At 40.6% G+C, this 18140-nt stretch overlaps 1 protein-coding gene across 2 annotated transcripts in view; it reads right to left on the bottom strand.

Annotated features, from left to right (window-relative positions):
* LOC127642969 (solute carrier family 12 member 6-like) overlaps positions 1-18140 on the bottom strand; it is a 31827-nt gene that overhangs the window by 3584 nt on the left and 10103 nt on the right. Inside the window, exons 9-23 of one of the 2 annotated variants that reach the window (XM_052125459.1) lie at positions 16104-16396; positions 14112-14273; positions 13923-14021; positions 13600-13657; positions 12332-12506; positions 12115-12233; positions 11925-12023; positions 11688-11807; positions 11399-11503; positions 8880-9048; positions 6676-6871; positions 6206-6375; positions 3228-3359; positions 3027-3134; positions 2911-2934 (exon numbers count right to left, since the gene is read on the bottom strand). In XM_052125459.1, the coding sequence (XP_051981419.1) occupies positions 2911-2934; positions 3027-3134; positions 3228-3359; positions 6206-6375; positions 6676-6871; positions 8880-9048; positions 11399-11503; positions 11688-11807; positions 11925-12023; positions 12115-12233; positions 12332-12506; positions 13600-13657; positions 13923-14021; positions 14112-14273; positions 16104-16396 (2029 nt within the window). The remainder of the gene's footprint in view (positions 1-2910; positions 2935-3026; positions 3135-3227; positions 3360-6205; positions 6376-6675; positions 6872-8879; positions 9049-11398; positions 11504-11687; positions 11808-11924; positions 12024-12114; positions 12234-12331; positions 12507-13599; positions 13658-13922; positions 14022-14111; positions 14274-16103; positions 16397-18140) is intronic. The other variant, XM_052125466.1, reaches the window with a different exon arrangement.

Genomic DNA, 18140 nt, shown 5'->3' with positions numbered 1-18140 from the left:
CTTAATCATTTATAAAAGTGTTTTACATTTGAATAATAGTTTAATGGCACAGAATGAAGGTAACTCCATCACCCCCTCGAGTACTGACGATTGTTACCGTAACAGCAGTACCCAAAAATAGTAGCTTTGTTTAATATAGAAATAAATACTTAAGAAATATTCCCAGAATAGTATTGTTTTCTTCTTCTTTACAGTATGAATTGCAAAAAAAAAAAAAAAAACTATCAGCCAATTAATCGGTTATTTGCATTTTCCACCACCTTCGTTATCGGTTTCTCCTAAATGAGTTATCTGAGGGGTCTGGGTATCTCAGTGAGTATTGACGCTGACTATCACTCCTGGAGTCGTGAGTTTGAATCCAGGGCGTGTTGAGTGACTCCAGTTAGGTCTCCTTAGCAACCAAATTGTCCCGGTTGCTAGGGAAGGTAGAGTCACATGGGGTAACCTCCTCGTGGTGGTGATTAGTGGTTCTCTCGATGGGGCGTGTGGTGAGTTGTTTGTGGATCGTGGAGAGTAGAATGAGCCTCCACATGTGTGTATATATATATATATATATATATATATATATATATATACAGTATATACCGGGTTTATATATCGGTATATTTATATATCGGTTTAATATATATCAGTATATTTATATATCGGTTTAATATATCGGTTTAATATATATCAGTATATTTATATATCGGTTTAATATATCGGTTTAATATATATATATATATATATATATATCAGTATATTTATATATCGGTTTAATATATCGACTTAATATATATACACATATATATCAGTCTATTTATATATCGGTTTAATATATATCAGTATATTTATATATCGGTTTAATATATCGGTTTAATATATATATATCAGTATATACCGGGTTTATATATCGGTTTAATATATATATATCAGTATATACCGGGTTTATATATCAGTTTAATATATCGGGTTAATATATATATATATATCAGTATATTTATATATCGGTTTAATATATCGGTTTAATATATATATATATATATATATATCAGTCTATTTATATATCGGTTTAATATATCTATATCAGTATATTTATATATCGGTTTAATATATCGGTTTAATATATATACATATATATATATATATATATATCAGTCTATTTATATATCGGTTTAATATATCGGTTTAATATATATATACATATATATATATATTTATATATATATATCAGTCTATTTATATATCGGTTTAATATATCTATATCAGTATATTTATATATCGGGTTAATATATATATATCGGTCTATTTATATATCGGTTTAATATATATATATCAGTATATTTATATATCGGTTTAATATATCGGTTTAATATATATACATATATATATATATATTAATATATATATATATCAGTCTATTTATATATCGGTTTAATATATCTATATCAGTATATTTATATATCAGTTTAATACACACACACACACACACACACACATATATATATCAGTATACTTATATATCGGTTTAATATATACACACACACATATATATATATATATATATATATATATATATATATATATATATATATATATATATATATATATATATATATCGGTCTATTTATATATCGGTTTAATATATATACACATATATATATATATCGATCGGTCTATTTACATATCGGTTTAATATATATACACACACACACACACACACACACACACACACACACACATATATATATATATATATATATATATATATATATATATATATATATATATATATATATATATATATATATATATATATATATATATATATATATATATATATATAGCAGTATAGTTATATATCGGTTCAATATATATATAGCAGTATATTTATATATCGGTTTAATATATCGGTTTTATATATATATATATATATATATATATCTATATCAGTATATCTATATATAGCGGTTTTAGATATCGGTATATTTATATATATATATCGGTTTGACCGATATACACCGATATCGGTGCCGATAGTCACATAGATATGCATTACTCATGAGTTCATGTACATGTTTGTACGGTAATAGGAAGAAGTCTGTTATCACCAGATCGCTGATGATTTACTGTTGGAGAATATAAAGTCTGCATTAGCCTTTATGATAATGTTTTCTTTATAGTGCTTTATTGTAATATATTGTGCATGATTGTACAATATTGTTGTCTTTTCCCACATATGTGTGTGTGTGTGTGTGTTTGTGTGAGCACTTTTCAAAATATTTCAGACTTAAATATCCTGCGTGATCGCCCAAATCTTAATTGTTCTTTAATGGTAATTATTGGTATAAATAAATACTGTATGTATAGTAAAGACTAAGAAATTTGTTTATTTATTAAAACTATTAAATTACAAAAAAAACGACCGGCCGTTTAATCGGTTATCGGACTTCCTGACCAGCTTATTTATAGAAATCCAGTATCGGTTAAGCTGTAGTAGCATGAATACATTACACACAATACAGATACGTGGGCATTTACCCGTGACCCACATATATGATGTAGTAAAACCGCGATTATAACACAAATACAATTTAATCGCAAGGAACAGCTTCACTGGTACATACAACGTATATGGCACTTACAGTGTTATTAAGCTGTTTTTACGGTTATTTTTCACATTATATTTTGTTCATCTCAAAATGGTCTGATTATTATGATGATGATTAAATTCAGCCTCGGCAGTTTATCGGTCTCTCACTACAAACTGTCCAGCTGACGTGTCATCTTTAGTTCAGGGACAATAACGCCTACAAGCAGACCAAATACTCACTACACAAACACAAACTCTTGTTCTCTCTAATACAGAAAGCCAGAGCGGGGATTGCTGCTGTGCTACGATGCAAGAGTTGAGTGAAAGTTTGAACTTACATCATCAAAACTCCAGCGAACGCGCTACAGATAAAGTTGAGATGAAAGACAGATTATCAGGTATTGTAATGGTGCATAATTCTGCTATAAGTACAGCACAATCCGTCTCCTCTTACCTCTTTCTCACGGTCAGACTTGGAGAGACGCATCTGTCGAAGCATCTGAGATCTCTGCTCCATCATGAGCGTCCTCTCGTACGTGTACGCGCTGATATCACTGTTGTGCTGAAACAAGAGGGTTACGAATCAGAGACACTCTGATCGCCAGCACACACTGAACATTGTGAACATCCAGTGTTGCGTCAGAACGGTGTTTACCATTTCAACAACCTCCACCTCGGCATCTATTCGCAGGTGATAAAGAAACGTGGCCAGATCCTTCTTCATCTGAATCGAGTTGTCCTCCATTTGAGCCACGGTGAAGATGCGCATGCCGCACTTACGCCACACCTGAGACACACACACACACACACACACACACACACACACACACACACACACACACACACACACACACACACACACACACACACGGAACATTAGCCAGTGCTGCTGTCGACATAGTCGCCTCAGCACATTTGTGTGTGCGGTCAGAGCCGCTTATATGAGTCGTGTGACAAACAGGCCGAGAGAGTTGCAAACTTCTCCCACTGATACACTGTCCCGCGCGGAGACGCTCATCACTCGTGCACGCTCGCAGCAGCTGGATTATAACGTGATTGCTCGTGACGTAGTGAATCTTAATATACGTGTGTTTTATCGTGAGGAGAATCGCCGGTTCGAGCTCTATTAAGAAGAGAGAGTTTGTTTATTGTGTTGAGTTTATGATGGATTGATATCAAGGGAACAGGAAGGCGAGGGGGTGCAAGTCTTCGCCCATTATACAATGCCAACATTTTTTTGTTGATTCGTCTTTTTTTGGTTTGTTTTCCAATATAAATTTCTAAAACTCCTTATGTACATTTAATAAAGTATTTAATTCATTTTAATATTTTAAAATATCTAAAAATCCTTTAAAAAAGATGCTTTCACAAGAGAAGCAGCATATGAGATATTTAGAGTCGCTTTTAGAGAATAGATCATGAATATAAGAATATTTGTCTTTACTCGCAGAAGTATAAACAGGTGAAAGATACACTTATATATAAAATACACTTACTGTATATTAAAGATAAATTCTCTTAAAGCAAGTCTGAATATCTCATATGTTGCTTCTCTAGTAAATGTTTCTTGTTTTAAGGATTTTTAAACATTTTTAAATGGAAATCAAGACAAAAACACTTGGTAACAATATAATTTTTTTGTTGTGAATTTCTTTATTGAATTAAACTTTAAATGACATTCATTGAATTAAAGGGGTTAAAAATCTTTTTGAGGTATTTTTAAAAGATGATTTTGTCCTGTTTATTGTCATCAAGCACTTTTAATACAACCTTTTAAGCTCTTAATACAACGGTTAAGAGCTAACAATTAATTATTGCAATAATCGTTCGATTAATCGATACTCAAAATAATCATTAGTTGCCGCCTTATCTACCAATGAATCGGTTATTAGCATTTTCCGCCACCTTAGCTATCGGTTACAACAAATCCAATTTCTGTCGACCGCTAAGAAGGTACTTTAAAAATATTCCTCAAAACAGTTTTGTTTTGTTTATCTAATTGTTATAATCTAAATGTATTTTAAAAACTAGCGGATAATTAATGGGTTATTGGTATTTTCCACCACATTCGTTATCAGTTTCTGCAAAATCTGTTATCTGCCGACCTCTGAAAAGTACTTAAAATATTGCCAACAATACTATTGTTTTGTTTAGTAATTATCTTTACAATATAAATTGAATTTAAAAACTATCGGCCAGCTAATTGTTATTAGCATTTTCCACCACCATAGTTACCAGTTTTGATGAAATCCGTTATCTGTCGAACTTTACACACGTTTCCAAATATAGTTTTATTTTGTTTAGTATTTTCTTCACGATATATCAATAAACAAAACATTGCAGGAATGATGCAGTTTGGATAAAGTAGTTGGTGCTTCCTCAAAATTACAAGGAACTGAAACCAGAACCATTAAATTGCTCAAGATTTCCATCGTTAATTAATACCGCGCAATATTCAGTGGTTCTCCAGCAGGGGGTCGGGACTCACTATAGCAGTGTTTCCCAAACCCTAACGGGACACTTTATACAACTAAAACAGTCTACGGCGCGCCTCTATCCCACGTACGGCGCGCCTCTATCCCACGTACAGCTCGCCTCTATCCCACGTACGGCGCGCCTCTATCCCACGAACGGCGCGCCTCTATCCCACGAACGGCGCGCCTCTATCCCACGTACGGCTCGCCTCTATCCCATCGGTGGCGCTCTATCCACTGAACGGCGCTCTATCCCACGTATGGCGCTCTATCCCACGTACGCTCGCCTCTATCCCACGTGACGGCGCTCTATCCACGTCGGCGCTGCCACTATCCCACGTACGGCGCGCCACTATCCCACGTACGGCTCGCCTCTATCCCACGAACGGCGCGCCACTATCCCACGTACGGCTCGCCTCTATCCCACGAACGGCGCGCCTCTATCCCGTGACGGCTCGCCTCTATCCCACGAACGGCGCGCCTCTATCCCACGTATGGCGCGCCTCTATCCCACGTACGGCTCGCCTCTATCCCACGTACGGCGTGGCGCTCTATCCCACGTACGGCGCGCCACTATCCCACGTACGGCGCGCCTCTATCCCACGTACGCCGCGCCTCTATCCCACGCACGCCGCGCCTCTGTCCCACGCACGCCGCGCCTCTGTCCCACGCACGGCGCACCTTTATCCCACATATGCCAACCATCGCCAATATATTTTCTTTTCAAGAACTTGTCCTAATTTATTATTACCCGTCATTTAACTGTCATATTTTACTGATCATAACACATTTAATAGCTTTTATTTTCGTTCACATTTTCATGTTTAATCATGAACTTACAGGACGAGCATTCAGCATATTCTGCCTTTATTTATTTATGAAGAGAACAGATGAACATCAGCGACATGAAGCTGATGAATGTTTCAGCGGAGGCACTAAAACACGACATATGAACAACACAATATTACAAAAACGATTAAAATATGAACAAAACATGTAAAACAATGAACTGAATCGACAACTCAAACCTTCCTCCTGGTCCGCATCGACTTAAACTCGCCTGTGTGCACTTACTACAGGGAACATCCCCCCGGAGCAACCTGGAGTTAAGTGCTCAAGGACACATTGGTGGTGCACAGTAACACAATGCATCACACACCTTGTGTTGTCGGAGCAGGAAGGGCAGCAGCATTAGCATTCCACCGTCATGAACGATCCACCACACGTCAATGTACCCCTCCGTACACGGCTCGCTGTTGTTTGGAAACAGAGAGATGTTTTTCGGCACCAGCAGAGCCAAATGAGCTGTTGTGGTGACCCGAACTGTATCTGAGAGAGAGAGAGAGAGAGAGAGAGAGAGAGAGAGAGAGAGAGAGAGAGAGAGAGAGAGAGAGCATTAAAGGAACAGTTTACTTTATTTATTCACCCTCGTGTTGTTTGGGCAAAAGGAAAAGCAAAAGTATGTCCCGAGTCATATGGGCTCCTTTAATGGAGCTTTTCTGTCTTTTTTTGAAGCTTGACGCCATCAATGGCCACTATAAATCTATTTCTCCTGTTGTGATCCATGTAGGGATGAAAGTGACAGGTTTGGAACCACATGAATGTGTGTTCGAGATTGCGGTCACTCACTGATGAAGGTTTTCCAGCTCTGAGGGTCTTCGCTCTGTCTCCAGGCGTGCGGCCAGCCCATGACGACGGTGTTGTGCTTCATGCCGCCCAGCCCGCTGGACTGGATCATGTGACTGATGCCCTCACGCGGCTTCTGCGCCACGATGCACTGAACGAAACCCTTCACGCGCTCTTTATCCATCAGGTACCTCAGAGTCTAAAAACAGAGTTGAGAGGCGCATCGGTGTAGAGGCAGACATTAATCTTGATTTAGAGGCATTATTCACCGGACAATATGAGGGCGTAACACGAAGAGGTCAACCGTTACCGATAATTAAGGAGGTGAAAGGACGAAAATTAATCTAAATTTACTGTTATTGCATTTTCATAAAGTCAAAGATGCAAGGCCAGGCGGTGTGTATCTTGGGTCAAACGTCTTCTGCGATATAGTTGGTGACAGCGTTTGTTATTTCTTGCTTTATTTGTCGTAAGGAACGTTTTTGCTAAACGATTCGACCAAAGTCTGTCATGTGTTTTTGTGCTTTTACCCGTCAGCTGCAGGCGTGTTGTGTTCAACTCGCAAAGCGTTTCATATTCCTCATATTCAGTGTGGCGGGTAGTTCGAAGATGGCGAAGCAGGTTCGTTGTCCAGCTGCTTTCGACTGCAACCGATTTTCGGCAGTTTGCAGATTGGCATCTTTTGACTACGTCTAGTATATTAATCTAGCGTGGGTTGTGAGGTTGTTGGTGTTTGCTAATTTTCTCCTCTCGCCGTTTCTTCGCTCATTTTTATCTTCTGTCACACCGCAATCTAAAGTGCAACATCCCGATGTGAATGCGCATGTGCAGTAGTATATACTGCTTTGCTGCAGCATGCAGGGAATTCGTGGACACTTAATACAGCTTTTTGAAAATGAGTGACATACTCGATAATGTGATTTCACATATCGTTAAAAACAACAATTGCGATATTATCGTAAACGATATATATATATACACACACACACACACACACACACACACACACACACACACACACACACACAACAGTTAGTTCCGGTCCTTGAATCTGATTGGACGAGAGACGTTCCATGAGCACTGATGGGTGTGACATCATTACTCGACGCTTCACTGTGAGTGTGTCACTCCGTTTGTGTTCATGCTGTTCTAAACTAAAGTGCATCTGTTAGGAGTTACTGGCTTTATTTTTGACATTACATATGTTAGCCAGCAGGTGGCGGCAAAAGAGCATTTTCGTGTGTAATATGAGGCAGTTGGTGACAAAGTGAATCCGTTAGTAATTGTTTACATACAACAGCGCTCCGTGATCACTCGTATTACTAATACATTACCAAAACTAGGAAATAACTTTAAACGGCTTTAAACAGACAACTTCAGGATTAAGGCTCATCACAGCTGAGAGACACAACAGACTGATTTATTACTGAACTCAAGTGCTTACCTTTTATCTGAGTTTCCACATTTGATACACACCGTTTAAAATGGCGGAGGACATCACGGTTGCTATAGTGAACGACTCTTGTGCATCGGCGCCGCAAAATAGAGAGGAATAATCTCGCAACAGGTGATCGCACGCACGTTATCAATTGAATTGCATTTTAATGAGGGAAATAAGGATTCAATCAGAGATTTCTGGCTCCCAGGTGTCTTGTATACAGGTAACGAGCTGAGATTAGGAGCACACTCTTAAAGGGAGAGTATAAATATAGCACTCTTGTATGTGTGATATTGCTTAAATATATATATATATATATATATATATCTCGCTGGTCGATAACCAATCGCTCTAAAAGGCAACTATCGATATATTGGTCTACCTCTAGTTCTAAACATTTCACTATAATGATTTTGTTGACAGTTTTATGCCGATCTGTGGTTAATTTCTGGCCCTGGTCTATAATAAACCATTATTTACTCAACTGGACTATAAGGTGAATCCCACAAAACCTGTCGAGCAATGTCCCATTTCACCCCAAAATCTAAAGAAATACAAATATTATATATTCTGCGTACAGAAAGCATATTTTAGGTGTTTAGAAAAACACTCCCGTATATCTCGGCTAATCCGATAAATCTACAGACATATTTTCTATTTCTAAATATAGTGTAAAAGGCATTTTGTGTACGTCCCGTGTGCTATGTGTAGGCCATTATACGATCGCTATATTTCCACATGACAGTAAAACGGTTGGAGAAGGAAGTACCTGCTCGGCAGCGAGAGAGTCGCCATAACCCTGAAGGAAGTTTCCCGGTATAACGGTTCCCACGATGGTCAAACCTTTCCCTGCTTTCAGCTGAGACGCAAACGTCAACAAGCGTGGAGATTTCACATGAGCATCTTCATCCAGTTTCAGCAGGACCAGCAGCTGAGGCCTGTGCGGAGAGAAACTAGCGGTCATAAACCCCATCTGACTTGAAATGCACTGACAGGTGCTAGATATATTATTATTATTATTATTATGGCTGTCGATTTAACGCGTTACTTCAGAGTGATGTCCAAGCATCGGAGCAATTCAAGCTTGAAGTACTGAGTCTCTGTCAGCAGGGGCCAGTAAGTGCAACTGCACAGGTAACGCAGCTGTACACTGACAGCAGACAGCACAAGATGAGGACGTGCACTTGCCTTCCAGCATAGCTGGATTTGTCAGGGTGCGAGACGTGTTTTTCTACGTTTCAAATTACGTTTAAAGGGACAGTACACCCAAAAATGAAAATCCTCTCGTCATTTACTCACCCTCATGCCATCCCAGATGTGTGCGACTTTCTTCAGCAGAACACAAATTAAGCTTTTCTATTTGCATTTATAACTCAGCTCTGAGATATAGAGTACAGAAGGACTTATATATTGATCCGTTTCTCATCCACACCTTTCGTGTCGCTTCTGAAGACATGGCTTAAACCACTGGAGTCGTATGAATTACTTTTATGTGATTTTTGGAGCTACAAAAGGTCTGATCACCGTTCCCTTGCATTGTACGGACCTACAGAGCGGAGATATTCTTCTAAAAATCTTCATTTGTGTTCTGCAGAAGAAAGTCAAACACATCTGGGATGGCATGGGGGTGAATAAATGATGAGAGAAGTTTCATTTTTGGGTGAACTGCCCCTTTAATTTGACAGCGTCCTAGAAAAGCCGTTTATGATGCGAAGCAACAAGTTAGACGCTCCAAAATCGTCCATTTGTCTATTTCTGAATTACTATAATTATTAAGTATAATTTCATCAATATTGACATTACACATAATTAATAATTAAGTACATCATTAATTCCATTAATTAATTGAAAGCCCCAATTATTATCAACACTGATACTGGAATTGCAACCAATAATTGCGCCGTGATATTTTGACATCCAAACTTTATCCCCAATGCAATAAAAGCATTTATTAAAGCCAAGCTGCAAAAATGCCTCGTTCTCTACTTCCACAGCTACCCTACGCCACTAGGGTACTCATTAATTCATGACCGCCTACTTTACATCACTGCACTCTTGGCCCCGCCCACAGGGGCTCATTGCATAAGCAGAAAGATAGCAGGACAGACAGGTCTAGTGTGGTCTACTAACTATTCCTGAAGACCAAAGGGGACCCATCTGGATTACTTTCAATTATTTTGCACATGCACTAGACAGACGTCTTTGACCGTATTCATGTATCTCATGCTGCTTTTAAAAGATGCAGTGTCAAGTTACAGTCTAGGACGCCTTCTTGCGCCTATGTGCCTTATATATAATTCTTGGTGTATGTAGGCACGCACTAGATGGACGTCTTTGACGGTCACCTCAGTGCAGGATGACACTGTATGTGTGTGCGTCTAGTTCACCGTACTTTGGACTACGCGTGTATACGATCTGTTTGTTGTGCATGATGTGTAAACCATGAAATGTAGTTTTATATTGTTGTGGAGCTCGTTCATTCTCTTCCGATTGAGTCTCAAATATGGCTGTATTCGAGGGGGGGCACGATGTTATCCAATTATAACAGTGGATGTTTACAATGAAGTTTAAAGGAGGCGCTGAGGCCAAAACAGAGCGTTTCAGACAGAGGTTTGAGACTGGGTGAAAAATGGCTAGGGCTGCAACTAACGATTATTTTGCTAATCGACTAATCTAACGCTTATTACAATGATTATTCAACTATTCGGGCGCACATGCAGAACTTTGGTGTCATGGACTGATTTAGCATACTAACAGCTAATAGGACAGCCTCTCTCTGTAGAAAGTTGACCCGTGTGAAACACAGGCGGAGTGTCAGAGCCATACAGGTGCATTAACGGAGGTTACGACTGTGCATGTCTATTTGGCACTTTGTTTTCTTCACCAAACTGTACAAACTAGAGACCGCAGAGCAAATGCTTACCAAACCGTGGTTGGCGAACTGTATGGTAAGGTTTTTACCGAGAACCGTTACACCAATAATTCACTTTTTTTTATTTTGATCCCTGTACACGCAGTTGCGTTGCATCTCATCTCACATCATGAATGCTGCATTTTTAAGACACTGTGTCAAGTTAACAATAGTTCTGCATTTTGCTCCAAACGTTTGAAGACTAGAACGCCTGCGTGAGGGTTTTTAAATAAAAGCATCCAATAAGGGTCAGATGAGCCTGAAACCAGCCGGATTATACAGGACTTCCTTAAGACCAGCTACTTTAGCTTAGAAAATACAGTTTTACACATCCCTAGGACATGAACATGTGATTATATAAGTGTGTGTGTGTGTACCTCCAGTTTTTGGTGTGTGGTGGTCCTTCCTCCAGTCTGAGCAGAGCAAATCGAGCCGCACTGAGAGACAAACCCCTGATACCATCACCCCACTCTTTCTCTGCTCTAAAGCACACACACACAATAATAGTGAAGCACAGTGTACATATTTTGACAAATACTGTATTTTGACATTATAGCCATTTTGTTTTGGTCTGTGAGATTCCTGTGAGACTATTTAGAATAAAAGCAGCAACACAATAAACACACACACACAAACTCAAGAGTTCTGGTTCCCATGACAACGTACCCGTGGTACTCAATGTATTTGTATATCATTCCAGCGATCACCATGGCAACGATAGCATAATACCATGAGGATATGAACATCAGTGCTAGACAGATCATCATACCGAGGAAAGACAACGTCCTGAAAAACAGGAAATGACACAATGGCCTGATTGCATAATTCTTGATACATCGAATATATTCATTCAGAAACAATTGTGTTAAAGTGGACTAATGCGTGTGACTGCAGGTGTTTTACCAGTGATAGTATGAGAAGCGAGGTCTCCAGTTTGGCGTTCTAAGCAGCGTCTGAAGAGCGCAAGCCAAATTCACAAACAGGTAACACATCAAGAAGAACCTGCAGCCAGAGAGAATATTTCATGATACCACACATATATGACATGCACATGAAACTGCAGCCGAATCACGGACACTCACAACACTCTTACATTGAGAGTATTGGAGCGACCAGGTCCAGTGAAGCGATGAGTATTCCCAGTTCGGCGAGGACAGCGGTGAGTAACAGAGCCCAGGTAGGTTCTCCATTCGCCTTACCGTGACCAAACACCTACAGAAACACAGAACTAATGAGAACACAGTTCAAAACAGAACATCTGGTCTTTATAGTAAATGCTTTGGGCAGCACGAGGTCTGGGAGTGTCTCACCCTCAGGAAAGGAATAATGTTGTCTTTAGCGATGGCCTGCAGCAGACGAGGAGCTCCGGTCAGTGATTGGAGGCCAGCGCCGCACGTCGAGAAGAAAGAGCCAATCACAATCACCCAAGGCGAGGGCCATGACACGGTGCCCACGACAAGATTTCCTTTCACAGAGTCTCCAAATCTGAAAAAGTCAAATGAAAATAATCTGAGAAAGAAAGGAAGAAACTCAGGGAAGGAAAGAAAAAAGGGAGGAAGGAACTGAAGGAGGGAAAGAAGGAAGAACAGACCTGAGAAAGGAGGGAAGGAAGACAGAAAGGAAAGAAGGAACTGAGAAGGGAGGGAAGAAAGGCAAAAAGTAACACATGGAAGGAGGGAACTGAGGGAGGGAAAGAAGGAAGGACAGACCTGAAGCAAGATAGAACCTGAGAAAGGAGGGAAGGAAGGACAGAAGAACTGAGAAAAGGAAAAGGAAGGAAGGACAGACCTGAGGAAGGAGGGAAGTAACTCAGGAAGTAACACATGGAAGTAAGGAAGGAACTGAGGAGGGAAGGAGCTGAAGGAGGGAATGACAGACAGACCTGAGGAAGGAAGGAAAGACAGACAGAAGGAAGGAAGGCAGGAATGAAGGATGAAGGGAACTGAGGGATGGAAGGACAGAAGGAAAGAAGGAAGGTCAGAAGAACTGAGAAAAGGAAAAGGAAGGAAGGAAGGACAAAAGGAACTGAAGGATGGAAGGAAGGACCTAAGAAGGGAGGGAAGGCAGGAAGTAACACATGGAAGGAACTGAGGGAGAGAAAGAAGGACAGACCTGAGGAAGGAAGGATCTGAAGCAAGAAAGGACCTGAGAAAGGAGGGAAGGAAGGCAGTAAGGAAGGAAGGACCTGAGAAGGGAGGGAAGGATGGAAGGAAGGACAGACAGCCCAGAGGAAGGAGGGAAGGAAGGCAGGAAGTAACAGGGAGGGAAAAGAAGGACAGACAGAACTGAGGAAGGAAGGAGCTGAAAGAGGGAAGGAAAGAAGGAAGGCAGGAAGTAACACATGGAAGGAGGGAACTGATGGAGGGAAAGAAGGACGGACAGAAGGAACTGAGAAAAGGAAAAGGCAGGAAGGAATGAATTGGACGGACAGACCTGAGGAATGAATGAATGAATGTTACATTTATACAGAGTTTTCTGACACTACACTCAAAGGAAGGAACTGAGGAAAAGGGAGGATGGGAAGGAAGAAACCGAGGGAGGGAAAAGTGGAACTGAAGGAACTGAAATGAAGACTAACTTGTCCCGAAGCACAACACCCTCCACACAGGCTCCAAACAGTACCACACAGCTCAAGTCTGACAGTCACATTCAGGAAACACAGCAACAATCCAACTTAATTATAACAGTATTTCAGTCTCTGAATCTGATTGGAGGGGTACGTGAAGGCTGTTGTGTGACTGGATATACTGTATAAATGTAACAGTTAGAATCGGTTTAATTCGAGCCCTTGAGTCACATCACTGACACCAGAAGGCCCACATCTTCTTCTTTACAACAGCACGTGTCATGCGCTTTGTATGAACCGTAGCCGTGTCTGTGAATGTATATGTGTAAGGATACAGACGAGGGAGGTGGTGAGGATGGCGAGAATTGTTCCGATGGGAATCGATCGCTGAGCGTCCTTCAGATCTCCAGACCGGTTGGAGCCGGCCATGATTCCTGACAGAGACACAGATCAATGTAATAAACATACACACATAACATGAGCAGCATGGCATTCAAACATAGCCTTAGAAAAGAGAGGATTACCCGTGACCGAGGGAAAGAATATCCCGATCAATAGTGTGAAGGAAGTGGTGATGTCAGCAAATACGTATGGATAGTGATTGGACACAGCCGGCCTGTGGGTGGAGGCATGAGAGCCGCGCTCCAAAACATCTCCTTTACTAGAGTAAGAACTCCAGATGTTCTCTAGAGAGAGAGAGAGAGAGAGAGAGAGAGAGAGAGAGAGAGAGAGTAAACGTATTCGGGATGGAAGACATGGCCAAGACACTATTTTGAAATGTTCAATACATGTCTCGATATTCATGCATTTGCTCAAAAATAACTAAAGGGTGCTTGTTTTATAAATGATGGATCGAAAATGTAGATTCAAAATTAGAGATCTTGAGACGATGTTAGGCTGATTTAGGTATTCAAACCATGTCGGGAGGTGGTTTCGGTTGCTTCTCAGTCCGGACGCTCTGGCTGCCCATTCGGACGTCTTTAGACCTCTGGGGTCAAGGTATGCGCTCAACTTGGGAGTTTCGCCTTTGTTGCCAAATAGAATGACCTCTGCCTTGTTAGTGTTTAACTGAAGGAAGTTTTGGGACATCCAACTGTTATGATCATCAAGGCACTTGCTTAGAGAGTCTATGGGGCTGTAGTCTTTTGGCAATAGTGCTAGACGGATCTGGGTGTCGTCTGCGTAGCTACGGTACGCAATTTGTTTTGTCCTTTTCATAATTTGGCCAAGTGGGAGCATATACAGGTGGAACAGGAGCAGTGTAAGAACTGAGCCTTGTGGGATGGCACATGTCATGTATCTCCACTCAGATTCGCAGTTGCCTATGTTCACATAGTAACCCCTCCTTTCTAGATATGAACCAGCGGAGGACCGTCCCAGAGAGCCCTACCCAGTTCTCCAATCGGTCTAGGAGTGTTGTGGTCCACTGTGTCAAATGCAGCACTGATTTCTAATAACACCAGCACTGATATTACGCCCCAATCAGTATTTAGCCGAATATCATTCAGGATCTTTAGGAGCGCCGTCTCTGTGCTGTGATGCGGTCGGACACCAGACTGTTAATTGTCCAAGAAGCCGTTCAAGATTAAGGATTTGTTCAGCTGATTGAAAACAACCTTTTCAATGATCTTGCCTATGAAAGGAAGATTTGAAATTGGTCTGTAGTTGTTCAATATTGAGTTATTAAATGTAAGCACAGTGTAGTTCTAGCGGGAAGACTAGCCAGCTGTACATCATCGCACCATTAGCGGGGTAACTCCCAGCCAATCACATGTAAGCCATCGCTTCATAAGTCTGCTCACAATCACATTGCTGTTTCAGTGTGCTAACACGCAACCTCCTCCACCCCAGCACCACCTGTTGAGTCCTGTCCTGCACGGGGGTAGGCTCCTCGCCCCCGCCTCCTATCTCCGGCAGGATATGACTGTTCTGAGTACAACTTCTTCAGACCGCCAGACGGGGCTTTCGCCAAAAAGACGTTACATTACAAGGGGCTTGACAACTGCCGTCCCCAGGGACTCCAGAAACGTGCCTGAAAGGAGCGACGCATTTACCATTTCTAACCGATCTTTTTCCAGACAGTTTTGATAAATGTTGAGGGGACTGTGTCAAGACAGCAGTTTGACGTTTTAAGATGCAGTACTGTTTCTTCCAGGGTTTTGCCATCAATTGCCCCAAAATCAGTCCTAGTGCCATTCTAAAATCATTGCTGATGAGGTCACTGACTAAAAACGACTTGTTCTTTAATGAGCGTATGTTTAAAAGTGCTAACCGTTTAAGAAAATCCTTTACTTTTCCTTTTGAAATTCACGGAAATGAATCAAACATCACTCTTAGCCGTCCATCATTAAAACATCTTCACAAAACATTACTAAACTAGTCTAACGAAAACTAAGAAACTAAATAAGTCATTGCGATATTCACAAAGTTGCTAATTTTACATCGGCATAGTGAACTTTCAATATATCGCCCAGCCTTACATGCATGTTTATGTGAGAATCTGTGAGTATTTTTACCTGCGATCACACCACTAGCCAGTCCAGGTATTCCCTGTATCTGTGTGACGTTATTGTGGATGAAATAATCATCGCAAACGGCGTTTAACTCCGAGCTGTTACAGAAGTGCCACCACAGAGCCGTCGTGTTCTCCACCATGGCAGACGTAACGGACGGAGCCTCTGTGGCGTTGAAACTCTCAATGAAGGTGATGTTAACAGCCTCCTGTGTCTTGGGATAGCGGACGGTTTTAGCACACTGGGTGTTGTTAAGCCCATGCTGTGAGATACTTCGGTTCCCCAACATGCAAACACTGCGGAAGTGAAGCAGATTGGTCAGTCACACTGTCAATCACTGAGAAAGATCAATAATGTTAACGAAAGCACTGATATAAATATCGATATTGTCAGCTAAAAGAGCTAACAAAAGCTTTTTTTAGCTGACAATTTTAAAATAAGCAACACCAATAAATACAAATAGGTTTACCAATATAATGCAGATATGTATTCAAATATGCATTTATTCAACGTAATTCAATATAATGTTGGCAAATTAGATATTTTATCATTATTGCATGTTTATTGCCCCATGAAGATGAAAATCTCAGAATGGCAAAATATGATCTGATCAATCAGTCTGGCCGATATATCGGTCTATTACTTGCCAATATCATAAATCTATACTGTTTTGTTTTAAACATAGGATTATGTACGTGTTGGTAATATATCGGCAATCTGCCACCCTGCTCTCTAGATATCGCTATCGAACATTTCAACCCATACAAGTCGACCAGTAAATTTAAATTAGAAAAGATGAATAGTTGTTTATACTTTTGAAAATTTTATCATAAATGGAGTTTTAAAATAAATACAAAATCTGCTTCAAATATCACCCAAATCAAACACGTACCGATAACGGTTTCCAAATATGGGTGAACGGGTACCGATAACGGTTTCCAAATATGGGTGAACGGGTACCGATAACGGTTTCCAAATACCGGTGAACAGGTACCGATAACCGTTTCCAAATATGGGTGAACGGGTACCGATAACGGTTTCCAAATATGGCTGAACGGGTACCGATAACGGTTTACAAATATGGGTGAACGGGTACCGATAACAGTTTACAAATATCGGTGAACGGGTACCGATAACTGTTTACAAATATCGGTGAACGGATACCGATAACGGTTTACAAATGTCGGTGAACGGATACCGATAACGGTTTAGAAATATGGCTGAACGGGTACCGATAACCGTTTACAAATATGGGTGAACGGGTACCGATAACGGTTTCCAAATATGGGTGAACGGGTACCGATAACGGTTTACAAATATCGGTGAACAGGTACCGATAACTGTTTACAAATATGGGTGAACAGGTACCGATAACAGTTTACAAATACCGGTGAACAGGTACCGATAACAGTTTACAAATACCGGTGAACGGGTACCGATAACCGTTTACAAATATGGGTGAACAGGTACCGATAACCGTTTACAAATATGGGTGAACAGGTACCGATAACTGTTTACAAATATCGGTGAACGGATACCGATAACGGTTTACAAATGTCGGTGAACGGATACCGATAACGGTTTACAAATATGGCTGAACGGGTACCGATAACCGTTTCCAAATATGGGTGAACGGGTACCGATAATGGTTTCCAAATATGGGTGAACGGGTACCGATAACGGTTTCCAAATATGGGTGAACGGGTACCGATAACGGTTTCCAAATATCGGTGAACGAGTACCGATAACGATTTACAAATATGGGTGAACGGGTACCGATAACCGTTTCCAAATATGGGTGAACGGGTACCGATAACGGTTTCCAAATATGGGTGAACGGGTACCGATAACGGTTTCCAAATATGGGTGAACAGGTACCGATAACGGTTTCCAAATATCGGTGAACGAGTACCGATAACGGTTTACAAATATGGGTGAACGGGTACCGATAACGGTTTCCAAATATGGGTGAACGGGTACCGATAACGGTTTACAAATATGGGTGAACGGGTACCGATAACGGTTTCCAAATATGGGTGA

The sequence above is a fragment of the Xyrauchen texanus genome, chromosome 1 (assembly GCF_025860055.1).
Source record: "Xyrauchen texanus isolate HMW12.3.18 chromosome 1, RBS_HiC_50CHRs, whole genome shotgun sequence".
Taxonomy (NCBI): Eukaryota; Metazoa; Chordata; class Actinopteri; order Cypriniformes; family Catostomidae; genus Xyrauchen; species Xyrauchen texanus.
Note: the sequence above shows the minus strand (reverse complement) of the source record. Positions and strands in the feature narration are given on the sequence as shown.